Here is a 27723-nt window from a genome sequence, read left to right as displayed (position 1 = left end):
TGAGAGGCCCGCGTACCGAAAAAAAAAAAAAAAAAAAAAAAAAAAAAAAATTAAAAGACAAGGACACAAATGTTATCACATCTTAACTAACTGTATCAATCCCTTTCTATGTTTTCCAACATGTGTTTCACTCTGAATATCCATACTAAGAGAGCAGTATAGTGTATTGTGGTTATGAGCCCAGACTCTGCAACCAGGCCATCTGGGCTTGAACCCAAGCAGCTGGACCACTTATCTGACTTTGAACAAGTTACTTCACCTCTCTGTGACTCAGCTTTCTCTTCTATCAAATGGAGGTTCTAACAGTACCTACCTCATGGGGTTATGAAGCCTACTAAATGAGTTAATATACAGAAAATGCAGCGCCTGGCACAAAATAAGTGTTATATAAAAGACAGGAAGGATTTTTTTTTTTTTTTTTTTTTTTTTGGCTGCGTTGGGTCTTCATCGTTGAGTCTTCGTTGCTGTGTGCAGGCTCTCTCTAGCTGCAGCCGAGTGGGGTCTACCCTTCATTGCAGTGCCCGGGCTTCTCATTGCCATGGCTTCTCTTGTTGCGAAGCTCGGGCTCTAGGTGCGAGGGCTTCGGCAGTTGTGGCATGCGGGCTGAGTAGTTGTGGCTCGCAGGCTCTAGAGCTCAGGCTCAGTAGTTGTGGAGCACGGGCTCAGCAGTTGTGGTGCACAGGCTTAGTTGCTCCACGACATGCGGGATCTTCCCGCACCAGGGATCAAATCTGTGTCCCCAGCATTGGCAGGCGGGTTCTTAACCACTGAGCCACCAGAAAGTCCCAGGAAGGAATTTCTTAAGGAGGAAATAATCCTCATGTTGGTTCCTCCCCGGCATATCTGCTCCCAACCCCCATTCATCCTAGTCACAGGTTAAGACCTTTTCCCTACAACACCTGGGACTAATGCTTCTAAAACGTCACAGCTTTGTCTCCTAATTCCTTCAGCCAGACCCAGTCAGATGTTAGAGGTAAACTGGCCAAAATGACGTGAGAGGTGAAAACTTTGGCTACTACTCACCCAACATACCACCCCTGGGACAGGCACTTCCAAGACCCTGGACTCAGAAGTTACATCTCTTGACCCTCACCTCCTACCTTTCTGGCCCACTCACTCCCTTGTGCCTCTGAATCTGCTTTTTTACCCTCATCCTGTCCTCCAGGCCCTCAAACCTTCTGCGACTCACCAGGCCTTCCAGCCTCTCAGCTGCCTGTCCCACCTGGACTCCTTGGCCAACTGTCTCCATGATGCTGTCAGAGCTTTTTATAGATTCCTGGACCCCTCCTCTCATGGCAAGGCCACACCGTGTCCCTGCCTTGCTCCCTGGCTGCTGAACCTGGTGGAAGAAAGTCATGAAACCAGGCTGAGTGCCTCCACTACAGACCTAAGCTAGCCCCACCCTTCATGGCTAACTGACCGCCTACCACATTCCCCCAGAGCCCAGCCCGTCCCACTCTCCTCTAGCTCTGAGGCTCTGAACATGGCCTTTGCCTCAGTTCACCAAGGAAGCCCAGGACACCAAATAACCCATGTGTGAAGCACTGTTCCAGATGAGGGTTTCTCAAAATTTAGCATTCGAATCCCCTGGGGATGTGGTTAAACCACAGACTCTGATTCAGCAGACTGGACGGGGCCCTGAGAGTTTTCCCAGGTGCGCTACTTGTCCCCAGACCCCACTTTGAGTAGCAAAGTTCGAGGGATTTACATACATGAAGTTTAATGTGTGCATTTTCCTAGACACATTATTTTTCATCTTCATGACAAACCTGCAAGAGAGGTAATAGTCCCTTTTTACATGTGTAGAAAATGAGGTTCCAAGAGGTTAAGAAACCTGTCCAGTTTCACAGTGCTGAAGGGTAGGATTCAAATGGAGGGCTGATTCCAAAGCCTGGGCCCTATTTTTTTCTCTCCCTATGTGATTTTGAAGAGAGGAAACAGTTCAGAAACACACATGTAATGATTTATTTGTAATATAAACTACTGAAATCTTAGCTGATGAAGATGGGAGAAAGATGGGTTATAAAACTGCCCTGGAGTCCCCGTGCTGGAGATTCCAGCCGACAGCTGAAGGCCTCAATGCAGCTGTCAGAGAGAAGGTTAATTCCACCAATCAACGTGGACAAGGACACCCAGAGGAACATGGGGGAAACTTTCAAAAATTTATACAGAGAATGAAAGGGAACACACAGATGACCTCTAGGTGATATGTCTGGGGATTCTGTGGCCACTGTCAGGGCTAAAAAGGCTGAGAGCACTGCAGAAACCATGTGTCCTACACCACACAGCTCCTGCCCTATCCCCCTCCACCTCTCCCTTCCATCCTCTCCAGAGCCTCCAAATCCAAGGCTTCTTTATCTCTCTCTGGTTTTCCTGCAGCATTTGACTATTCCCTCTTTAACAAATCTACCTACATCAATCTCTGCTTGGCTTCTGATAGAGCGATCTCCTGGTTCTTCTGCCATCCCTGTGACTACTCCTTCTAGAACTCTCCCTTCCATTTCCTGTCCCCCAACTACAGGCATTCCCATGAACTTGCTCTTGACCCTCGCCTCCATCATCCAGGTGGTGCTGCACCTTCCGGGGATACCATCCACCACACATCTAGTGCATCCTGTCCCACCGTTGGAGGGCAGATCTGAGTTGGCTCTGTTCGCTGCAGAATCCCCAGCACTCAGAACAATGCTTGGCCTGGAGCTGTAGGCACTCTCTCAATATCTGCCAAATAAATAGATGAGCTACTCGCCATGTCACTGAGCTTCTCATCTTCCATCTTCAAACTGCCCATCCTAAGGACAGGCTGGGGCTCAGGGGCTGTGGTTCCCCAAGTAAGAGACAAAACTGTCGATTTCCATCCAATCACAGCACACACAGGAAATGGGACTAGGTATATGGCTCTCAGGGTAGACAGGGCTTCAGGTTTCGAGGCTGCACTGATCTGTGGGCTCCAGGGGCTGAGGGTGTCAGTTGTCACAGTCAGCGCTTTTTAGATCTTGGAATATTTTCCTCCACACCAACTGTAGTTTTTGTGATGCAAAAGAATTAGACCCAGTAATTAAATCTGACACACCTACAACCCACCTGAACCCCATGTGGGTCCCTTACCATGGCCCACAGCTGGGAGGTTCTGGCCGAGTCCAGCCCTGAGTAAGAACAAGGAAGAGTGATTATTAGTACGTTCTTGGTTTGGTGTCACTTTTAAGGTCTGAGAAGTGACCCATCTGTCTGCATTACTGCCTCTATTTCAGTAGGATTCCAAGGTAGCACCCATTCTGAAATGTGCCTTGAACCCTTATGCTCAATTCTGTTCTCCACAGTTCTAAGCCAAGTTTATCCTAGACAGAGAAACACTAGCCAAACACTGTTTCCCCATTCCCCTGAAATATCCTGAGGGATGCAAACGCTTTCACATTCGGCCACTTATAAAGGTGCAAAGCAGAATGCAATTAAGGTCCCCAAACATCATACTTAAACTTGAATCAGGCTGCTTAGTGACTGCATAATCCTGCACAAACACATAGAGAGTGTTGTGGAGAAATCAGCCTTTGAAGAACACAAATGTGCCCACAGCGCCAGTATCTCTAGTCTCCTCGAAATAGCATTTGCTGGTCCACGACAGTGTTAACTACTGGGTCTAATTCTGTTGCTTCGCAAAGACTACAGTTGGTGTGGAGGAAAATATTCCAAGATCTCAAAAGCACTGACTGTGCCAACAGCAGCACTTTGCCTTTTCCAGAAGATAAATTACGAAGAATTTTTGCCGGTTCAAGTTATTTTCCCAAAGCGAAGAGTCAAAGGGCCTTGCTACCCTGCCTTTAAGAAACCAAGGCAATTAAACAGAATAGCTATGAACTGCCCTGACAGCTCCCCCCAACTTCATTTGATAAAGTGAGACGCAGACACACACTCACAGACAAGCACACACCTTACTTAACTGCCAGACACAGCACTAGTACGAAAATGTACATTCAATCTATGGGGTAGAAATCAGCTCAGCAGCTCGGCACAGAAACAAAATAGACATATAAATGCCGACTAGCATGACTACCTTGTAAGGAATGATCACTGACAACTAGAGTTCCTATTCAGCAAGCTAATAAGAATAATTATAGCCGGGCCAGGCATTAATCAGCTTGGCAGATACAGGAATTCTGTTAACAAGGCTAAAATGAGAGCCTAGGACTCTCTGAAGTCCACAGTACTTCAAAGAGTGTTGAGCTGGATGGACTGACTAGGGTTCCTCCTGCCAGCCTTTCTCCTCCAGCGCTTTCTGGAGGAAGCTGCAATTTGGTCCCTTTCCTCAGAGCAGGGGTGGTGACGCCTTAGGGGTTGCAGAGCTGTCACATCTATGAGGTGCATCCCGGCACTGCCCCTCCCTTCCGGAATCGTGCCTGGGCTGCACTCACCCCAGACCTTCCTCTTTTTTTTTTTTTTTTAAAGAAGATGTTGGGGGTAGGAGTTTATTAATTTTATTTATTTATTTTTGCTGTGTTGGGTCTTCGTTTCTGTGTGAGGGCCCTCTCTAATAGCGGCGAGCGGGGGCCACTCTTCATCGCGGTGCGCGGGCCTCTCACTGTCGTGGCCTCTCCCTTTGCGGAGCACAGGCTCCAGACGCGCAGGCTCAGTAGTTGTGGCTCACGGACCTAGTTGCTCCGTGGCATGTGGGATCCTCCCAGGCCAGGGCTCGAACCCGTGTCCCCTGCATTAGCAGGCAGATTCTCAACCACTGCGCCACCAAGTGAAGCCCCTCAGACCTTCCTCTTTTTAATCGCACTTTTGCTTTCAAACAAGTGTTATACTTTTTCGTCTAAACTCATCTTGAGTGATACACAAAATAAGATTATGGTGAACATCGGTCAATCTTTCCTTAGTTGAGACCAAATTTGGGTCCTGTGATCAAATCCTGGCTCAGCCATGGAGTAGCTGTATGATTCTGGACAAGTTATTTAAATTTTCTGGGTGTCGGTTTCCTCATCTGTAATATGGAGAAAATAGCAGTACCTTTCTCAAAATGATGCCATGAGAATTCAATAAGAAAATGTCCATAAGATCCTGACGCTTGGTATGCATGCTATAAATAGCAGCTATTATTACTCTGTGCCTATTAGGTGCAGAGCCCTGTGTAGAAGCTATGAGAAAAAGACCAAACATTCAGTATATGGATACATGTACCTTATATATGAGTGGCTATGCCTGGGCAGTGGTGGGGGTGGGCACATTCATCCTTTTACCTTATATCCTTTATAAGTGACACCTAGACTGCAAGCTGTCCCCCAAATCTGTTCTTCTCTTCTTCCATAGTACCCAGCACAGGACTCCCACATTCCTCTGCATTTCCCAGCTTCCCTTCCAGTTAGTGTGGCCTGGACTAAATCCTCTGCCATGGAATGTGTGCAGAAGTGATGGGGGCCACTGCTGGGCTTAGCCCAGGAAGACTACATGCTCTTTCCCCTCTACAGGGCTGGAAGGGCGATGGTGACAACCCCAGTGATCTTAGAAACTAGGGGCTGAAGAGAGCAGGACTGCCCGTCAGCCTGGGAGCCAGAATGCCTGTGTGGAACAGCGATCAGACCCAACAATTTCATCCGAAACATCCCCGAGAAGAGTTAGGAAAGACACTTCTATCGTTTGAACCACTGTGCTTTGATTCCATTTGTTAGAGCAATTTAGCCTACCCAATACAATGATACATTACCCTTCTATTTTATTTGGATTTTAAAATATAGATGTAATGTTTTTGTTGTTTAAAAACTACTTCGATGGATTTGCTTTTTTTTTTTTAAAAGACACACATTAAGAGAGTATCTTAGTGACTTTCCTGGTGGTCCAGTGGTTAAGACTCCATGCTCCCAATGCAGGGGGCCCGGGTTCGATCCCTGGTCAGGGAACTGGATCCCACATGCCACAACTAAAGATCCTGCATGCTGCAACAAAGATCCCACATGCTGCAACAAAGATCCCACATGCTGCAACTAAGACCCGGCACAGCCAAATAAATAAATAAATTTTTTTTTAAAAAAAGAGAGAGAGAGAGAGAGTATCTTAATCCCCCTTCACAATCTTCATACCTTCCTCTCTAATTCATACTGCACACTAGGACTGACCTCCTCAAACACATCACCATGTTGTATCAATCTCACACTGCAAATTTTCAATGGCAACCCATGACCCACAGAAAAATGATATACACGTGCATTCATTCAGTCAGCCAATATTTATCAAACACCTACTCTGTGCCAGACACTCAATTAGTGAGAGGAATACTATAGTGAACAATACCAGGTTGGTATTGTTGGTATTGCCCCATGGGCTATAATCAGGGTGAGGATTTAGACCAGGAACAGATAATCATATACAGTGAGATAAATAAGTGCTCTGATGGGAGCAGCACAGGCTGTGTGGCAGCACCCACAAGGCCAACAAGCCCACCCACATAGTGAAGACTTCAGCACTGCAAGAATAGCCTTCAGAATCCATCCCAGACCCACTTTTCCAGTTTGCCCTCCTAGTATTCCTCCTCCCACCTTCAGTTACATGGAACTTACATGCCCTTTCTGAATGAACCATGCACTTTCACTCATCCACACCGGATGCCTTTCCCCAGAGCCTGGAAGGCTCTTCCATCCTTTCTTTCAAAATACTAATTATCCTCAAGGCTCAGCTCAAATGTCATCTCTTCAGCAAAGTCAACCCCAACCCCAAGTCAAAATTAATCATGCTCTTCCTTGCTTCCTACCAGCACCTGGTTTCTATGTCAGGTATTTCATTCTGGCTTGTAGTTGGCTGTTTTATTAACTGCCTGCCCACCCCCACTGACCACTCAGTGAGACACTGTGTCTTGATCATTTGTCTGGGACACTCTTACGGACACACTGGGCATTCAAGAAATGCTGTATTAAATGGATGGACGAGACGAGTCAGACACAGGCAATGGAAGTGAAAACCTGCTTTATGAAGCTGAGTGGGTTCTGTTGTGATTGTGATAGGTACACTCATTTAGGGAAGCTTCACGGAGGAAGTAGTTTTAGGGGGAAAAGGAAATACACAGGTAAGAGAAGAGAAGCAGGAGAGGCATTCCCAGGTCATGGGAAATGGAAAGGCCAGAAAGTTCACATACATTCTATGTAAAGCATAGCAAACAGGTTCCTTAGAATGGAGCATCTGAATCAGACAGAAGACTAGAGGGGAGAGAATACAAGGGGCAGAACATCCTCAGAAGAAAATCATAAGGGACTAATGAGCTAAGGTGGGACCTCCAGAAATGATCCTTCAGGAAAATGATGAACTTAGAAGAGAGGCTGGAGGAAACTGTCAAACAGGTAGATGTCAGATCTGTGTGGGGAGCTGTCAGAACCCGAGCTAGGACAGTAACTTTAGATACAGGAAGGACAGGGAAGACGCTCGAGTCTGCACTATGGGAAAAGGAACAGAGTTGGGCGACAGTGTGAACGTAGAGGTCAAAGAGAGTGACAGCAAGATTATGCCCAGGTTGCAATACAAGAGGAAAGATGATCTAGCATATCAACATATTGGGTTTCAGGAATCAGTACAGTGCTATAGTAGTACCACAAGGAGGGCCTCCCGGAGGTCACACAGAAGCCACACCAAGTGAGATTCGGTACATTAAGTTATCAGGTGAACATGAAGTTCAGGGACTGTTAGGGGACAAGGCATTGGCTGGTGACACCACACACACTGCCTGTGTGTAGTTGACATGAGATGCCCAGCCAGGGCAGGATATACAGGAATACCTCCAAGACTTCCCCAAGCTGTACTTTCCCCACTTCTATTTTTGCTTTTGCTGGTCTCTCTTTGCCCCCTCTCCCTTTTTCTCCATCACCATAGTTACTCATGGACATTCTTTTCAAATTTCTACCTGGCCTCACCCTCTTAACTAGTACAGGGGTTGTGAATTGCACAGCTTTTGGGAGGGTCATTCACACAGAGGACGAAGTGAACAGCAGCTCCTAGAGTTGTGCATGCAGTGCACGATTTGTGCAACCAGTGGCCGTGGCCCTGCTTGACCTAGACACATCAGCAAATTATGTAATGGGTGTGGACTATCACCAGCAGTGTACAACAAACGGAAAACTTACAAGGGTCCCAGAGTGAAAGGAAGAGAATAAAAGCACTAGGACCCCAGACCACAGATGAGATGCTACAAAATTAGGTGAAAGATCTGGAAGCTTTCTGCACCTGGTTGCAGCTAAAGCAATGTGGCTGGGTGAGCTCTTTTAGGGAGGGAGTTCCAGAAAACCCCTCAGACATGAAGGAAAAAAACAGAGTAGCAGCTAGAAAGCCTGCCCCCCCCCCCCCCCCCCGCAGGAGTCATGGGAGTTGGGACAGTGTGGAGCCTGGTGCCAGCTGGACGGGAGTGGCTGTGGAAGGTCTCCACTGGGACCCTCTGACCGTAAGTGCAGACTAGTCATTTACCCTGGGTGCAGCTGGGACAGACACCACACACCATGTGCTTTATAAAAGATTCAGCTCTGCCTTCTCTAGGGGGGTGGAAGAGAACTCCTGGCCAGGTCACAGAATTCCTTCTGTTCTGGTTGACACTGACCAAAGGGCTTCAGGAATAGCAAAGCTTTTAAGAGTCAGCCTTCCTGATCCATGGTGGGCACTTAACCAGCAGATTATTTCTGTGGCTGATAAGTACTTGGCTATATTAATATAACCATATTATACGATGTGAAGATGGTGTCTGTGTGTATGGGTGAATATGGAAGATGGAGAGGGGAAAAAAAAAATCACACCAAAGATTCCTTGGGTTGGGGGAGGGCGCTGGGCCAAATAATCAAGAGGCACCAAGGTTGAGAGAGGGTGGAAGACAGGGGACAGTAAGGGAGAAAAAGTAACAGGTAGGAAAAGTTGAAGAAGCCAAGGCTCCCAGGTCTTTGTGTGCAAATATGCAGCGAGGCAGCTTCAGAGAAGCTGAAGGAGAAAACTGAGGCAGAAGAGCTAGCCACAACTAACATGACAGAGGGACCCGCACACCGATTTTTACTGTAGCGCTCGGGGCCAACCGGTGACCTTCGTAGAAGGAAGTTGGCGGATCCTCTCGCTTCCCTGGAAAGGCAGCCCGGCGCGGGGGAGTGTGTGTGGAGCGCGGTTCGGCCGGTCTCGGCCATGGCGGGGCAGATCAAAGCCGCGGATTTCCGCTCCCGAGCCGGGGACGCGAGCCGGGACCGCAGGCACCTTCCGGGCCGGGAGTTCAAGGTGAGCCGGCCGCGAGCGGCTAACAGGTAGGGAGGGCCCGGGGAAGCCGGCCTGGGGCCACTCCCCCCAGCACATGTGCGGGCAAGGCTCGGCCTGTAGCACGGCGACTCACACCCCGCGCGATTCGCGCCCGCTCCCCGCCGGGCCCCGCCGCCCGCGGAACCCGGCCCGGTCTCCCGGGAGTGGCCCCGGCACCGTCGGCGCCTCAGGCCGCGCGCGGCAGCCGCGCCCCACCGGTCCCCCCGCGCCTGGCCGAGCCCCCCGCGCCCCGCCGGGCCCCGCGCGCACTCACCCAGCGACAGGAGCGCCAGCAGCAGAGGCCTCGGCGCCAGGCGCCCCATGCTCGCCGGGCGGGAGCGACTCTCCCCCTCCTCCTCCTTTCCCGCCGCCTCTCCTCCTCCTCCTCCTCCAGCTCCGGCTGCTCCAGAGTCAGCGCTCCTCCGCCTGGGCCGCGCGCCTGCTCCGCTCTCCTCGCAAGCCGAGAAATCCCAGCCTTGGGGCGGACGTGCGCCCCTCGCTCCGCTCCCGCCCGCCTCCGCCCTCCTCCTCCAGCCGGCCGGGCACCGGGAGCCGGGCGCCAGGGCCGCCCCGCCGAGCCGAGCGTGTAGCCCCGACCGCTTCCCGAAAGCAGGAGGGAGGAACCGCAGCGGTCGCCCGCCCGCGCCTCCCATCCGGCGCTTTGCCAGCAACAAACACAAACTTTCCCAAGCCCCTCCCCGCTCCAGGTAACAGAGGCAGGGCCGGGGCCACCCGCTTAAAGGGGAGGAGGCGTCGAAGCCCACCCAGCTCCCCGCACGGGGCCCCCGCCCCACGACAAACTTTCCTCCGACCTTTAAAAGTTGGCCTTGGAAAGACTCGTCTGGAAATCCCATCGCTTGAGCTCCATTCCGAGCCACCCCGCGTTCCACTACTCTGGAGTCACCCACGCGGGGCTCCAATTCCCTCAGCTAACTGCCGGCACCTTCACCCACTTGTCCTGAACTAAGCACCCCACCAACCAGCCGCTTGGACCTGGCTAAATATTATTCAGATATGACTGAAAGAGATGTAAGGGCTTTCTTTGTTTTAAAATATTTATTTATTTATTTATTTGGTTGCACCAGGTCTTAGTTCCAGAAGGCAGGCTCCTTAGTTGAGGAAGGCATGTGGGGTCTAGTTCCCTCACCAGGGACTGAACCTGGGTCCCATGCATCGGGAGTGCAGAGTCTTAACCCGTGCGCCACCAGGGAAGTCCTGAGAGGAAAGGACTTTAAAGGCTGGGGATTCTAGCCTCCAAGGTGCAGAGGCCTTATTAAGTGTTTGGTGCCTTGCCCTGGGATTCACAGCGAAGTGTCAAGACCAGAACCCAGATCTCACAGGCTCTGCTCACTGCCCTGAGGCTGGGTGGGCCTGCCTCACCTCTCCTCATGCCTCACCTCTCCTCACGCACCGCCTTCCTTCTCAGGGGTGCCTATGGCACTGATTAACACTACCCACAAGTAGACCCATGGAGGGAGGGGGGCAGACCCTGGGAACCCAAGTGTATTAATAGCTACAGTACTTCATATGGAATGTACTCTTTAGACTTTTTATTTATTGCTTTAAGTGGACACAACTGTTTGCCAGTAAAGATTCTTTTTTCCCCCCATAATGGGGCTTTGTGCTTTTCATTTGAATACAAAAGGCCCAGTATTGGGGGGAAAAAATTAGTGTTCATTGTTTAAAACTTCACAAGGATAATTCAAACATGCAGGGAGCAGAACTGGTGCCCCTGCCCCCCAATATCACAGCCTTTCATTAATATATGCAAAACAAATCACAGATGTTAATGGGAAACTGCCCCAACTGGGGAGAGGAACATTGCTTTTACTCTGATAATCATTATTTCCACTAACACGTGTTTCTTATTTCCACTAACAGAAGTGCCTAAATTTAGCCAGGTATGAACGCTTCTGCAAGAGACTCTTAAAAATTCATACCTAGGGCTTCCCTGGTGGCGCAGTGGTTGAGAGTCCGCCTGCCGATGCAGGGGACACGGGTTTGTGCCCGGGTCCAGGAAGATCCCACATGCCGCCGCGGAGCGGCTGGGCCCGTGAGCCATGGCCGCTGAGCCTGCGCATCCGGAGCCTGTGCTCCGCAACGGGAGAGGCCACAACAGTGAGAGGCTCGCGTTCCGCAAAAAAAAAAAAAAAAATTCATACCTGGTGGGACAATAATGTGAATATACTTAATGCCATTGAACTGTACAGTTTAAAAACAGTCAAAATGGTAGATTCTATGTTATATATATTTTAACACGATAAAAAAATTTTATTTTTTATTTTTTTATTTTATTTTTGTTGGGGGGGCTGCATTGGGTCTTCACTGAAGCACGCAGGCTTTCTCTAGTTGCGGCAAGCAGGGCCTACTCTTTGTTGCGGTGCGCGGGCTTCTCATCGCGGTAGCTTCTTTAGCGGAACACCAGCTCTAGGCGAGCGGGCTTCAGTAGTTGTGGCATGCAGGCTCAGTAGTTGTGGCTCTCAGGTTCTAGAGTGCAGGCTCAGTAGTTGTGGCACACGGGCTTAGTTGCTCTGTGACATGTGGGATCTTCCCAGACCAGGGATCAAACCCATGTCCCCTGCATTGGCAGGTGGATTCTTAACCACTGTGCCACCAGGGAAATCCAAAAAAAATTTTTTTTTCAATTCATTTTTGTCACCAAGCCTTTCTTCATGCCATTTACCCACCCTACAATTCCTTTCCATTTCCCATCCCATGGAATTTCTCTGGCAAATTTTTCAATTTAATTCAATCAACCTTAAATGCAAGCCTAATATTAGGCCTTGGGAGATGCTGGAAGTACAGAGAAGAGTAAGGCTTGGCTTCTCCAGAAGCTCAAATCTTTCCCTTTCTTAACTATGCACAGTGCTTAATGTATGAAGCACACATTCTGGCACTTGGTCACGATTGGTTTAGCACATGCTATGGACCGAATGTCTGTGGCCCCCCCCAAATTCATATATTGAAGCCCTAATCCCCAATGGTGTTTGGAAGTGGGGACTTTGGGGAGTAATTAGGTTCTGAGGATGGAGCCCTCATGCATGGGATTAGTGCCCTTTTAAGAAGAGACAGGGCTTCCCTGGTGGCGCAGTGGTTGAGAGTCTGCCTGCCGACACAGGGGACATGGGTTCGTGCCCCAGTCTGGGAAGACCCCACATGCCGCGGAGCGGCTGGGCCCGTGAGCCATGGCCGCTGAGCCTGCGCGTCCGGAGCCTGTGCTCCGCAACGGGAGAGGCCACAACAGTGAGAGGCCCTCGTACGGCAAAAAAAAAAAAAAAAAAAAGAAGAGACATGAGAGAGATTATATCTATGCCACGTGATGTTATAGCAAGAGGACATCTGTCTGCAAACTAGGAAGAGAGGCCCTCAACGGGTACTAAATGGACCAGCACCTTGATCTTGGCCTTCACAGCCTCCAGAACTGTGAGACATAAATGTCTGTCGTTTTAAACCACCCAGTTTATGATATTTGTTATATCAGCCCAAGGTAACAACATACACATTGCTCCCATCTCTGTCTAATAATGGAAGGGCCGAAGAGACTGTTACATGCTCATTTTATATCTCTCACATCACTGCAGAGTCGATGTTTGCTAAAAACTCTTTTGTTTAACAAACAAAGTGCAAGTCTGGGCGTGTGCCTGGCATATGGTAGGTCTTTAGTAAATATTTGTAGAATGAATTAATGCTAGGCAGTGGGCTAGAGCCTGGGAACACGGGGGTAAATATAACCCTTGAGGTGTTTACAGTCTGTGCATCTTGACTTCGTAGGTGTGACAGCATTTGCAGTTGTGACATAAGGGAGTGGTCAGTCCTGGGGAAGCTTGTCCAAAAAATCTCAGAGGGGATGACTGTGAACCAAGTCTTGAATGATCAGCAGGTCTTTAGCTGTGAGGTGGAAGGGTGATCTTACAATAGATGTTGTATATTTAATGTGATAGTGATTCTTCTCCCCTCCCTTCCCCACACCTAGATGTTATTAAATTAATGGTGCATCTTACAATCATGGAAACAACAGTGGTTAGTTGAAATGGAAATAAGACTGTCCAGGCAGGGCCAGTAGACTGAGGACTAAAAATGGGTGGCCTGTTGGTGGTGGGCAGTTAACTGTGTCATGAAAGTCAGCCCAAGACAGCTGTTGTAGCAGAAAATGAGGCTAAATTAATAACTCCAGATGCTTGGCCATAACACCACACCCTTTGCATAGCCCTGACTACCAAAGGATAAAATATGTTTTTAAGTACAGGAACATAGCACCTGAAGCAGACCAGCACAGTTTGTTAAGTCATGACTATGGAATCTGATGATGCTTTTATTATGAAAGATATTTATTTGCCAGAGTGAGTAACCCCCTATACAGGGAAGGCTTCTGCCCCAACCAACTGTTCTCAGTTTGCTTAGTCTATAAACTTGCCTGGGGCAGGAAGGCTCACTCCCAGCAACTCTGACCCACACCCATCCCCAAGGAGGTGAGTCCCACCTCCATGAGTTTCCTGCCCAATCACAGAGACCCTCAGGGGCTCTGGTCACAACAGCCAGCCATTACTGTCTCTTGATTACACGGATCTGTCTGCAGACCTTACCCCTGAAAACTCCATGAGGGTCCCACAGACTCACTCCTAACAGGGTTTCCTGCTGAGATCAGTAAAATCACATTGTTAAAAGTTGAACGTGGAAATGTTAAAAGGTCCCATGGAATGAATTTGCCGATTTTGCCGATTGTCTAAGATTCACCCAGACCTTGTGTGTTAGCTTTGCCACCTCCACCAGCCCATACTCTCTCTCTCTCTCTCTCTCTCTCTCTCTCTCTCTCTCTCTGTCTGTCTCTGCAGATGACCTGGATGCTACTTTAGCAGAATGGCCAGCAAAGGCGTGTGTTCAATGGCGACATTTCATTACACTAATCAATTTCATTAAATTGTCCTTGAATTGTTTCCAGGTGTCTATTTCCCCTATTGAAGTTAAACAGGGGATTACTAAAAGTAATTACTAAGTAATTACTAAATTTCAAAAAGAAATGTAACATTTAATCATGGAATTAGAGAATGGAATTAAGAGTTAAAAAGGGAGGGGTGGTGAGAGGAAACCTTCATTTCCTGATGAGTGAGAGTCATTCGGTGCTGGTGAGGCTGTGAGGGAAGTTGTGGAATGCCCATCTGACAAGCTTCAAAAACAGTAAGGGACCTTATCTGTTTGAAATGGGTTAAGCATGGTCCTGCCGAGGGCTGTGCTCTGTGACCTCTGGCCTCAAAGACCAAAATGGGAGATAGTGAGGAAAGTGTCCTGAGATGCCTGGAACTGCCCCTGATTCCTGGCCAGAAGTGACTTCCAAGCATTTACTCCTGCAGGGACACTGGGGTGAAAATGTAAGAAGAAAAATAAGAAAATGGAATGAGACAAGTCTTTTGCAATAAAAGCTTTCTACAAAAGTGAGGCATTATGACTATATTAAGCGTATGCATAGCCCTTGCCCTAGAGGAGTTTATAATCTAGTTTAATGTATCAAAAGACCTGGAATGCTGTAAAGGAAGGGGAGAAGATTGATGCCAAAAGAACAAAGGAAATTGAAAGGGAGTTAAGTAGATTAGAGAGGCACCAGTTATTGTGTGTAGTATTGTGCCAAAATGCTATCATCCGGGCTGAAAATACCTTTGACAATTAATAGAGACAGCAGAGTCCATTACAAGGAGGAAGTGCAGCCACATCACAGAAGTTGGAAATAGTCAGAGGGAGTTCGGGATGTTGGGGGAGATGATTTACCGAAAGCTAGGGCTGCCGAATGTGATGGTACCCAAAGGTGCCCACCTGGCCTGAACTTGTGCCCTGACCCCGAGCTGGTGTGCCGGGGAGGGGGCTTTCTGCCTTCCCTGGAAGGTACTTTACCCTGGTCTTCACACAGAAGCAAGGGTGGGGGTGGGAGTGTCCCCCTTCCTTCCCCTGACCATTCCTCCACCAGCCTTTCTCACCCAACTTGAGCTCTGCGTGAGGGTTCAAATGGAACAATGCCTTAAGTTCTAGGCACTACATTTTAAAAACACTTGCAAACTAAAATGCGTCCAGAGTAGAGCTGCTAGCTAAAATACAAGATGCCCAGTTGAATCTGAGTTTCAGATAAACAAAGAATACTTTTTCAGTATAAATATGTCCCAAATATCATATGAAGCATACTTAAACTGAAAAAGTATTCCTTGTTTATCTGAAACACAAATTCAGCTGGACATTCTACATTTTTATTTGCGAAGTCTGGCAACCCTCATCCAGAGAGGAGTTACCTTATATGGAAATAGGTTCTTCTGGAAGACTTGGAGAAGACAGCAGGGAGCTCTGAGTAGTTATCTTCAGATTATGGTGAAGTTTTGCGTTTCAAAGGAGGAATAGACTTGCTTTGGGTGTTATGTTGAGTCACTGGGTAAAAGTTGCTAAGAGACTGAATTGGCCTCATTTGTCATTACCAGTTAGTCATCAGTGATGAGAGGAGCTGTGTTATTTGGTGTTATCCTCTCCTCTCTAAAAAGCATTCAGTGAAAGGTTACATGCCTACCTGTAAGGGGGGCCATGGGGGAATTACTGTACTGGGTGGGGCGCTAGACTAGCTGCCTTCAAAGGAAGTCCTTTCCAACCTCAAGACTGTGTGATTTATCTAAATCCAGGCAACTCTCTTGTCTAGTTCCTCTTCCAAAGTTAAGTCTTTGTCCCTGCTGTTTCCTTTTCTTGAACTTCCACCCCTTTGGGCAGGGCTGATGTGTGCCCTTGCAGCATTAGAGAACAGGGCACTGACAGATGTCAAAGCTGTATGGAAAACTAGGATAATACCCCTGCTACCTACCTACTCTAGTGCTGGGGACTCAGATTAATGATTGCAAAACCAAGCTACCATTTTTGGTAGGTATCCCCCCATTTTTATCCATTTTGTAGCTCATAATGGCCCTCAGCAAGTCACTGACCAGAGAGATACATTTTTGCAACTTTGTCTCTCCTGGAAGGTACTTGGGGCTGTGGCATTATGCAAGCCAGACACTTCAGGGATACTTTACTGAATGACTTTCCTTTCCCTGGGGCAGAGGCCAGTTTGTAGCCCCTGCTTCAGTAATTCTTTCTGGCCTAAAATTGTTGTATCCATGCTTTATGACATAAAGCCTCTGAGGCTGGCCTGGGTCACCCGCTTGCCTCTAAGTTAGAAAGAATGCAAAGTTACTTTCTGAGGAGAATCTTGGTGGCCTACCCACGAAAACCCTGGCGGTCTGCTTCGCAGCCATGGTGGGTGTGCTTGTGTGGCCCCAGCCTCTCACAGGAGGATGTCAGAGCTGCCCCAGGTGGGCTAATTGATGGCTAGAGCAGTATTTATGGAAGATTACCAGCGTCAATGCAGTCGGTACGTTTCTTTAGGTACCCTGAGATCTACCCCTGAATTATGAATTAAGTAGACCATCAGAGCTTGATATCTGGCTATATCCTATCTGCACCCCCATAAAGTTGCTTTCACGGAATTGCACTTTATCATGATGTGCCATCAGTCTGTACTGAGGGATGTCCTAAGGAACAGTCCTAATGACAGGTTTACAGACCCTCTTCATCACATCGGGCAACAGCCTCTCTACTTAGGGCCCAGGGAGAAATTTTACTCTGGTCTCAGTACTACAAAGAGTTGTGCTTTTCCTTAGCGACTGGTTTCTTTTTACCTTATGGACTTCGTAAATACTATAACTGGCACTTTTCCTTTTCATGGTAGTGGTTAGAAAGCTTATGGTCAGATCTGTGGCCTTCCTCCAGCAAAAGGAATAGGACTTCCAGCATAAATTTTGAATTACCTCACTCCCAGCTCCTCCTTCCCTTGCCACTATAATTTTCCCTTTCCCTCACTTTATCTTTTTTCATTTGCATTTCTTTTATTACGTGAAGGCAGTGACACAATGTAGGAAGCGGTTTCCTATTCTCCCTACTGTAAAATTCTATTCTACACCTCCTGCCCTTCCAGAGACATTTTAAAATTCTAACTCCTCATTTACAGATTAAATACAATGAGGTAATAATCACAAGAAGCGAACTCTGCTTCCAGGGAAAGGCTGGGAGGTGATTCGCCTGTGTCGCCCACCCTTGAACTCAAGTACTGGTAGGATGAAGAGGGCACTGAAACCCATCAGGGTCTTCGGAGCTCCTGAGGAAGCACATCGTTTCCAAGAGCAGCAGGCAGCGGCCTCTCCTCCGCTAACCCTCGAAAAGTGTGCTGCTCCTTCGTCTTCGCCGATTAGCAAATATGAGAAAGAGCTCGCTCTCTCCAGGCACACAAGGGTTGGAGGGTTGGAGTGGTCTGAGAGTGTGCTGGGCAGATGGATGGTAACTGACCCCAGATTCTATGCAGGCAACAGCTCAAGCTCAGTGTGACGGTCCTGCCAGCCCTGAACTGCTCTGCTGCTTCTCACTTCTTAGCGTCCGCTGCCATCCTGTCCTCCCTCTGGAGTGCCTCTCACACTGCTACATGTAGCCACCCCTTAGGTTAGGTTCCCCTGAAAGCAAAACCTGAGACCCTGACTTGGGTGTGAGTGGCTGATTTGACAAGTGATCTCAGAAAGCAGCACTGAGGGAGCAGGGGGGCAAGTCGGGGAAGGAAAGAGAGAGAATGAAGAGTGTGTTCTCCAGGGGGCCATCTGTGTCCCATGTGCCTCAGAACAGAAGGCTCAGGCATTGACCCTCTTGATCGTCATGTCTCAACATCTGAGGCTGGTCCCCAGTGACATTAACTCCTCCATGCCTCTGTCTGCAGCTTCTGGGCCCAGAGTCCTGATGCGGGCAGGTGGAGAGACATGGGTGTGCTTGGGCTGGGCCACTGGCAGCATGCACTGAAATGTCCCCCTTGGCTGCTTGGAAACCATGGGAGAGGCCCAGGGCTGTGCCTCGGGACATCTACTATGGCTACGGCCCTCCCTGTTTCCCCAGGCTGCTGTCCCCACCATGCCTTGTGCATATCTGTAGCTCTGTATTTAATGCACGTGTCTTATAGTTGCACAACTGTCCTGTATTTACATCTGTCTCCCCCGCCAGAATGAGAGTAGAAGCGGTGTTCCACTCACCCAGCACCCAGCACAGTGTTCGACACATAGCAGGCCTGCTTAGTAAATGCTTCCGCTCCAACTAATGTTAGTGTAATTTTATCCCTTATCTATTGGAGTGCCACATAAAATTTTATTTGAGGAAAAAATAATCCAAAACCACTATCTACGCTAACCCCCTCATTTTACAGATGAGGCATCTGAGGCCCAGAGAGCCCAAGTAACTTGTCCACGATATCACAGTATATTAAAGTGATTACGGAGTATTAAAATGATTTCACCAAGTATGCCAAATGCAGACAAGGGAGCCAACTGGAGTTACAGTGTGAATTATTAGCACTTCAAATGGAGGGTATGGGGGCTTCCCTGGTGGCGCAGTGGTTGAGAGTGCGCCTGCCGATGCAGGGGACGCGGGTTCGTGCCCCGGTCCGGGAGGATTCCACATGCCGCGGAGCGGCTGGGCGCGTGAGCCATGGCCGCTGAGCCTGCGCGTCCGGAGCCTGTGCTCCGCAACGGGAGAGGCCACGACAGTGAGAGGCCCGTGTACAGCAAAAAAAAACAAAACAAAAACAAACGGAGGGTATGACCACCTCTGTTCTGGGTTTCCAGGAGGAAATTGCTTAAAATAAATTTACTTGGAACGTTCTTGAGATCTGATTAAAGAGGTGAATGGCTCGAGTGAGGCTGTCTCTTCTAGGAGAAGAAATTCATCCTCTGTAAACACATTTTCAGGTAACGTACCAAGGACTTTGAATCAGAAGGAACTCATTTAGCATTTCCTTCCACCAGGCTGTTCATCTGACAGTGGCAGCTATAGGAAGAATGTTGTGTTTGTTTTTAATAAAAAATGAGGTGTGAATGGTGCTACTATCTTAATAAATTGGAAAAGCGTTCTGCCAGCCCTTGCCTTTGCTCCTACCTCTACACCATCCTTCTATTGCTGTCTTGGGCACAGGTTTGATATACAGAATGTCAGGGGTAGTCAAAGATTATGATGCAAACAAGAAAAATAAGACTTGACCACTTCTCACTGCATGCTAGTATTCAAAACAAAACAAAACAAAACAAAAAAACCTGAAACCCGTTATTTTGTGGGGAGGGGGGTTGTCATGTGAGTCGTGAGAACTAGTCATTCCTGCCAAATAAGAGAATTAGGATTTACGTGAACAGACCTACTCGTACGAAACTTTTATTTGCCCAGACATGTGTCAACATTACTCTAGAAAAGAGGGGCTGGTGTAGCATTTCCATGGTCCATGACACTGTGACAAAAACAAAAAAGAACTTGGTGAGTGTAAGGCAGACACCTGCTCCTCATCTGTGTGGCCCATTCTTAAAAGTTTTCCTTTGGACACTCATCTAAGGCAGAAGCACCAAAAATCAAATGATGAAGAAAGCAATGGTGCTGGTTTTTTTGTTTGTTTTTTTTTGCGGTACGCGGGCCTCTCACTGTTGTGGCCTCTCCCGTTGCGGAGCACAGGCTCCGGACGCGCAGGCTCTGCGGCCATGGCTCACGGGCCCAGCCGCTCCGCGGCACGTGGAATCTTCCCGGACCGGGGCACGAACCCGCGTCCCCTGCATCGGCAGGCGGACTCCCAACCACTGCGCCACCAGGGAAGCCCATGGTGCTGTTTTTCTTCAGGCAATGTATGATAAAAGTTAAGAGACCTGAACTGGAGTCACACAACATAGGTAAACATTCAGGCTCTGCCACTGACAAAAGCTCTCTGACCTGACCCAAGTTATTTAAACTCTCTGGGTCTTTTTCCACATCGGTAAAGTGGGGACAAAAATACTATTGTTTGTGGGATAACTGAGCAATGGTAAATTACACGTTTCTGTGGTAGAAGCTGTTGGTTTGTCACTCAACGGTGAGTGCCCCCACCTCTAGCTCCACCATGGCAGACACCCAGCGGCCACCAGAATGTGTGTCCCATTCCACAGTGTGGAGTTATCACTGAGAATCAACTCTCCTGCCGGAACTGTATTTCCACTCCCTTTCCATCTAGATGGAGTGAGTATGAGCAGAAATTCCATGTGTACCTTTGAGGGGAGCAGGTTAAGAAGTAGTTCTGTGGCTTCTTTATAGTCTCTTTCCCCCATCTGCTAGGTGGAAGCAGACACCTAAGGTGACAGAGCCACCAGATGGGGAAGAAACATGAGTCCCCGAATCTCTACATGAGGGAAAGCTGCCCGCAACCAGGAACACCTGCCTTGTCCTGTCATGCTAGGGAGAAATTAGCTTGGAAGGTGTTCAGTCACTGAAATGTGAGGGCTTACTTGTTACAGCTGCTACAGTTACTCTAAGTAATAGACCTCCCTTCCTCTTTGCTAACAGAACTTCACTGTTGCTGAGAAGTCCACCCACTTCTATTGAACCATATAGCTCAAGGGAGACTGCCTCCATCCCCTGGCCCAGCGGGTAATTCCTGATCACTCTACAACATGAGCTCTCTAAAGCTCCAAGGCTAAGCTTCATAAATTCTATTCCCTTGTCAGTGATTAGTTTAAGCATGAACACGTGAGCAAATTCTGGCCAATGAGAGGTTAAAGGAGGTCTTCTGGGAGGGGTTCTTGGAAAGGTCTTCTTTTTCTTATATAAATATAGCTACTCTAGCTTTCTTACCATTACTGGGTTTTTGTTTTGTCTTGATTTTCTTTTTATTATTATTTTTAAGCTTTATTGAGGTGTTATTTACATATAATAAAATTCACCAATTTAAATATACAGTTTGATGAGTTTTTACTAATCTAGACAGTCATATAATCACAACCACCACAATCATAATAAAAAATATTTCTATCTCCCCAAAAGTTTCCCATGCTCCTTTGAGGTCAATCTCCTCCCTCTACACCCTGTCCCTGGCAACCACTTATCTGGTTTCTATCACTATAGTTTTGCCTTCTCTAAAATGTCATATAAATTGAATCATACAGATATAGTCTTGTATGTCTGGATTCTTTCACATAGCATAATTCTTTTGAGATTCATCCATGTTATTATACGTATCAGCAGTTCATCCATTTTTATTGCTGAGCAGTATTCCATTATAGATATAACACAATTTGTTATCCATTCATCAGTTGATGCATACTTGTGTTCTTTTCAGTTTTTGTCTATTATGAATATAGGTACTATGAACATTTGCAAGCAAGTATTTATGTGGACATACATTTTTTTCTCTTGGGAAAATGCCTGGGAGTGGTATTATTGGATCATATGTTAGGTTTATGTTTAAATTTATAAAGCACTGCCAAACTGTTTCCCAGATAACATTTTGGAATATATTATTTGGCATTCTTACCAGAAACATATGAGAGTTTCAGTTCTTCTACACCCTTGTCAACACTTGGTATTGTCAGACATTTTTAACTTCAGCTATCCTAGTGGGTCTGTAGTATAATTTTAATGGGGTTTTAATCTGCATATCTCTAGTGACTAATCACGTGGAGTATCTTTTCATGTGTTTATTTGCCATCTGAATATCTTCTTTGGTGAAGTGTCTATTCAAATGGTTTGCCCATTTTTAATTGGGTTGTTTCTCTTCTTATGAATAGCTTGTAGAAGTTCAATATATGTTTTGAAAACAAGTCCTTTACCAGATACATGTTTTGCAGATATTTTTTTCAGATTCATGTTTGCATGGTATATCTTTTTCACCTCTTACCTTTATCTATCTGTGACTTTTTACTTAAAGTGCAAGTTTAGTAGATTGTATCTAGTTGGGTTGTGCTTTTTAATCTGTCCTGACAATCTCTGCCTTGTAATTGCATTGTCTGAAAAATTTTCATTTAATGCAACTTCAATATGGTTGAGTTTAATTCTATGATCCTGTTTGTTTTCTATTCAGCTCAACTGGTCTTTTCTTTTCCTGCCTTTATGTGGATTGAGTTTTATTTTGTTTTTAAGTATTCCATTTTATCTCTTCTTTTGGCTTTTAGGTATACCTCTTTGCTATTCTTTTTAAAAGTGGGTTCTCTGTTTACAGTCTGCATCTTTAACTTGTCACAGCCTACCTCATATAAATAGAAGAGGTTACAACACTACTTCCATTTCCCTTTCTCCTCCCTTGTGCTATTGTTTTCATTAATTTTCTTCTACATTTGTTATAAATCCCAGACTACATTATTGTTATTTGGGGGTTACACAATCTGCCCATGGTTTGAAAAACATTGTTGTGTCTGTGCTTCAATTTGGATAGCTTTTATTTCTATGTCTTCAAGTTCATTGATCATTTCTTTTGCAGTATTGATTATGCTGGTAAGCCCAACCAGCAAATTTTTCATTTTGGATATTGTATTTTCAGCTCTAGAGGTTTCTTTTCATTATTTTTGCAGTTTCCATTTATTGCTTCATTATCTTCATGTTCTATCTTGAATTCTTCGACATATTTATATAGCTGTTTAAATTTGTGTTTGTTTGTTTTTTCTTTTGGCCACACCACATGGCTTGCAGGATCTCAGTTCCCTGACCAGGGACTGAACCCAGGCCCCAGCAGTGAAAGCATGGAGTCCTAACCACTGGACTGCCAGGGAATTCCCTAAAATTCCTTTTTTGAAAATTCCACCTTGATGTCATTTTTAATCTGTTTCTACAGACTGTTTTTTCTTCTGGTTAAGAGGCACATTTCTCTGTTTCTTTGCATGTTCAGTAGCACTTGGATGCTAAGCATTGTGAGCATTATATTGTTGAGTATCTGGATTTTGTCATCTTCCTTTAAGGATTGATAGGCTTTATATGGGCAGGCAGTAAAGTTACCTTCAGGTAAGCTTGATTCTTTTTCTTTTTAACTATTAAAAACTTTTTTTTATTCTTAGAAGTAATGTATGCTTTTTATAAAAAATTGGAAGTCTAAAAAGTATTAAAAAAGGAAATAAAACAACACAGAATATAATTATCCAGCAATAACCACTGTTAATTTTTATGTATTTCCTTTCAATGTTTTTTACCCCTTAAGGATATATTTCATTAAAAAAATACATAAACAATATTATAATGAATACACAGCTCTGTTTCCTGCGTTTTTTACATTTCATTTTCTCATGTTATTAAAAGTCTTTTATAAACTTTTGTAGCCTTTTATTTTGAAATAATTTCAGATTTACAGAAGAGTTGCAAAGGTAGCACAGAGTTCCTCTGTCTCCTTCATCCAGCTTCTCTTGATATTAATACCTTCCATAACCACAATACAGGCATACCTCACTTTATTGCACTTCAATTTACTGCACTTCACAGATATTGCATTTTTTTTACATACTGAAGGTTTGTGGCAACCCTGCATTGAGCAAGTGTATTGGTGCCATTTTTCCACAGCATTTTCTCACTTCGTGTCTCTGTGTCACATTCTGGTAATTCTCACAATATTTCAAATGTTTTCATTATTATTATATTTGTTACAGTGATCTGTGATCAGTAGTCTTTGATGTTACTATTGCAAAAGGATTGCAACTTGCTAAAGACTCAGATAATCGTTAGCATTTTTTAGCAATAAAGCATTTTAAATTATGTATATATATATTTTTAGACATGACATTATTGCACACTTAACAGACTACAGAATAGTGTAAAGAGAACTTTTATATGGGCTGAGAAACAAAAATTTCATGTGACTTGCTTTACTGTGATAGTCACCTTATTTCAGTGGTCTGCAACTTAACCTGAAATATCTCTCATGTATGCATGTACATTTTATCTTGAGTTGCCAGCCAGATTTAGCAAATAAAAACACAGAACACCTAGTTAATCTTGAATCTCAGACAAACAGTGAGCATATTTTTAAAACAAGTATGTCCTAAATATTGCATGAGGCATGTGTGTGTGTGTATATATATATATATATATATATATATATATATATATATATATACATATATATATATATATATACATATACACACATATATATTTTTACAAAACAGATTGATTCTTTTGAGGATTTTTTAACCTTTGCTAAGGCAGGTAGCCTTTAGGGTTAGTTTAGCCTTACTATTAGCCTTACTACTAAGGCATAACCATTCTGGAATCTCTACTAAATGCTCAGGTATACAGAGAAGGCTCTCCATTCTAGCTGGCTTGAATATAAACAGCTGTCATTCCTGTGTGAACACTGGGAGTTGTGCAGCTTCATCAGTTGTTTTATTGTCCAGCCTTGTACAGTTTTACTGTACAAGCTGTTTATACAGCTTAGTATTCGACCAAAGACCAAAGTTTCCCCTTAAACAGATCACGGGGGGTTCTTTATCTCTGTAGCTTTAGTCTCTCTAGCACTCTGCCCCCCATTCCAAACTCCACATTCCCAAATTCTGATTGTGTCTCCCAAGCTCAGAGTGGCTGCCTGCTCTGCATGGGTCCCCTTCCTGCTCTGTAATCCAGGAATGTCTGAAGGAAGAAAGCCAAAGCAATGGTGGGGCCCATCTAACTTTTTCCCTTATCTTGGGGCTCACCCTGCACTGCTTGTGAACAATGATGGAAAACAGTTTTTTCATATATTTTATCCAGTTTGATAGCTGTTTATGACAGAAGGCAATTCCAGTATCGGCTACAGCTTGATAGCCAGAAATGGAAAAGTCTCTTTTTTCTTATTAAAAACACAAAGCAAAACACATACACACATGGTGTCTTCTTTCTTGGATGCTGTTGTGCTTGGTTGTGATGATGGTTGTGTTAGCCAAGTTATAGGTGTGAGAAAAGCTGGCTTGCAGACAAAGCCAATATGATAAGAATGGTAGGGACAAAGAGGGAAATTACCTGGGTCTTTGGTGACATTGTTGATCCACTGAACTAATCAACCCTGGAAACACCTCCCCGCCCCCTTGGAGACATATTGCTATGTGAAAAAACTTTTTTTTCTTAATTTTTAAGCCAGTCGGTTTGCAATTTTTGTTATTTGATGTCAAAAGTACCCTAATTAGGGCTTCCCTGGTGGCGCAGTGGTTGGGGGTCCGCCTGCCGATGCAGGGGACGCGGGTTCGTGCCCCGGTCCGGGAGGATCCCGCGTGCCGCGGAGCGGCTGGGCCCGTGAGCCATGGCCACTGGGCCTGCGCGTCCGGAGCCTGTGCTCCGCAATGGGAGAGGCTACAACAGTGAGAGGCCCGCCTACCACAAAAAAAAAAAAAAAAAAAAAGTATCCTAATTAATACAAATTAATGTACTAATAAAATAGCTAATGTTCAGTAATTGTTAGTAATTTAAAGAATACAGTTGTAAAGCACTGTGTGCTACCTAGCTCATGTGCTGAGAGATTTATGTATATTATCTCACTTAATATCATGGTCAACCTAGCAGGTAGTTAGTACGAACCCCACTTTACAGATGCAGAGCTTGAGGCTGAGAGAAAAGCACATTTTTCAAGCTTACACATTTAATCTGTGGCACTGCCAGGATCTAATCACAGGCATCTCTGACTTCAAAGTTACACTGTTAGTCTTTCTAATATTGGTTTTCAAGTCCCTGAACTTAATCTAAACCATAGCTCTGTTCATTAAAAAGGAGAAAACCAATCAATGATAAAAGTACCTTTTAAGGGCTTCCCTGGTGGCGCAGTGGTTGAGAGTCCGCCTGCCGATGCAGGGGACACGGGTTCGTGCCCCGGTCTGGGAAGATCCCACGTGCCGCGGAGCGGCTGGGCCCGTGAGCCATGGCCGCTGGGCCTGCGCGTCCGGAGCCTGTGCTCCGCAACGGGAGAGGCCACAGCAGTGAGAGGCCCGTGTACCACAAAAAGGGAAAAAAAAAAAAAAAAAAAAAAAAAAAAAGTACCTTTCAAGATGGGAATCCAGGACAACCAAATGTTAGCTAGGTTGGGGGAGAGAAAGTTCTAATCTAGTCCTGGGTCCTAACTTCCCCTGCCTGCCCATTTCTGAGGATAAAGTTTTGGCTGCTTTCTGCTAAGTTCTGATTATTCTGCTAATCAGAATAAAGACCACCTGAAGCAAGCAAGCACCTGGGAATTAGAGTTCAGTCCCCAGCAGCTAGAGATCCAGATGTACAGCAAGGCTGAAACAGCAGCCAGGGAGTATCATCAGGGCCACCTGAGTTGAGGGAAGTTTTCAAGTCAGAGTCAGGGACACAGGAGATGGGAAACCGAAGTTGCTAGGAAAAGCCAAGTCCCATATCATGGCCCTGCTATCAGGAACCTGAATGGTGCTAATTTAGAGATGCTGGAAAGAGCCACAATCCTTAAAGCTTACTCGTCTGTGCTAGGAATGCCAAAGTCATAGTTTTAAAACTTTGAGAGATGTAAAAAAATGGACTGCTTTCTGGTGGTATACAAATAGAGTAAATCCTTTAGGAAACTCTTTCCTAAGTCACTTAGTATATAGGCCTTTTTTTTTTTTTTTTTTGCGGTACGCGGGCCTCTCGCTGTTACGGCCTCAGCCGCTCCGCGGCACGTGGGATCTTCCTGGACCGGGGCACGAACCCGTGTCCCCTGCATCGGCAGGCAGACTCTCAACCACTGCGCCACCAGGGAAGCCCCAGTCACTAAGTATAAATGAAGTTTCTGAGAGCTGCTATCAGCAGAGAGGAAGAAAAAGATAGAGGGACAGAGAGATAAAAACTCAGGAGCAGGGCAAGAAGATGGACAATACTGAAGCAGGGAAGCAAGCCTAGAGCTGGTCTCCAGTGGGTCAACTGCACTGGATCCAGTCGATCCTTCTGCAATGATCGACTCTAGGCAGACTCAAGACAAGGACAGGGAGTGGGGGACTTCCCCGGTGGCGCAGTGGTTAAGAATCCGCCTGCCAATGCAGGGGAAACGGGTTTGATCCCTGGTTCGGGAATATCCCACATACCGCGGAGCAACTAAGCCCCTACACCGCAACTACTGAGCCTGTGCTCTAGAGCCCATGTGCCACAACTACTGAAGCCCGTGTGCCTAGAACCTGTGCTCCGCAACAAGAGAAGCCACCGCAAGGAGAAGCCTAAGCACCGCAACGAAGAGTAGCCCCCACTTGCCGCAACCAGAGAAAGCCTGCATGCAGCAGCAAAGACCCACACAGCCAAAAATAAATAAATAAATTAAAAAAATAAAAAAGACAAGAACTTCCCTGATGGTGCAGTGGGTAAGACTCGCACTCCCAATGCAGCGGGCCCAGGTTTGAGCCCTGGTTGGGGAACTAGATCCCACATGCCGCAACTAAGAAGCCCGCCATGTGCATGCCGCAGCTAAACATGCTGCAGTGAAGATCCCGTGTGTTGCAACTAAGACTTGGCACATCCAAAATACGTAAATACATAAATAAATAGTAAAAAAAAAAAAAAAAGAACGGGCATGAGGCTGAAAAAGCACATTTCTGTTCCTAAATAGTGCCTTTTCCAAGAGAGTTGGGCAATAAACTGGAGTGAGTCATGGAGTCACCAATAGAAAGGAGGGCACTTGGAGGGTTAGAGAGAGAGAGAGAGAGAGAGAGAGAGAGAGAGTGTGTGTGTGTGTGTGTGTGT

At 46.2% G+C, this 27723-nt stretch overlaps 1 protein-coding gene across 1 annotated transcript in view; it reads right to left on the bottom strand.

The window, feature by feature from the left end:
• PTGFRN (prostaglandin F2 receptor inhibitor) overlaps positions 1 to 9886 on the bottom strand; it is a 77261-nt gene extending 67375 nt beyond the window's left edge. The window contains exon 1 of the mRNA XM_059063711.2: positions 9512 to 9886. Within this exon, the coding sequence (XP_058919694.1) occupies positions 9512 to 9560 (49 nt within the window). The 5' untranslated portion in view covers positions 9561 to 9886. The remainder of the gene's footprint in view (positions 1 to 9511) is intronic.
• Positions 9887 to 27723: the final 17837 nt, after the last annotated feature.

This window comes from Kogia breviceps, chromosome 1 (assembly GCF_026419965.1).
Source record: "Kogia breviceps isolate mKogBre1 chromosome 1, mKogBre1 haplotype 1, whole genome shotgun sequence".
Classification (NCBI taxonomy): Eukaryota; Metazoa; Chordata; class Mammalia; order Artiodactyla; family Physeteridae; genus Kogia; species Kogia breviceps.
Note: the sequence above shows the minus strand (reverse complement) of the source record. Positions and strands in the feature narration are given on the sequence as shown.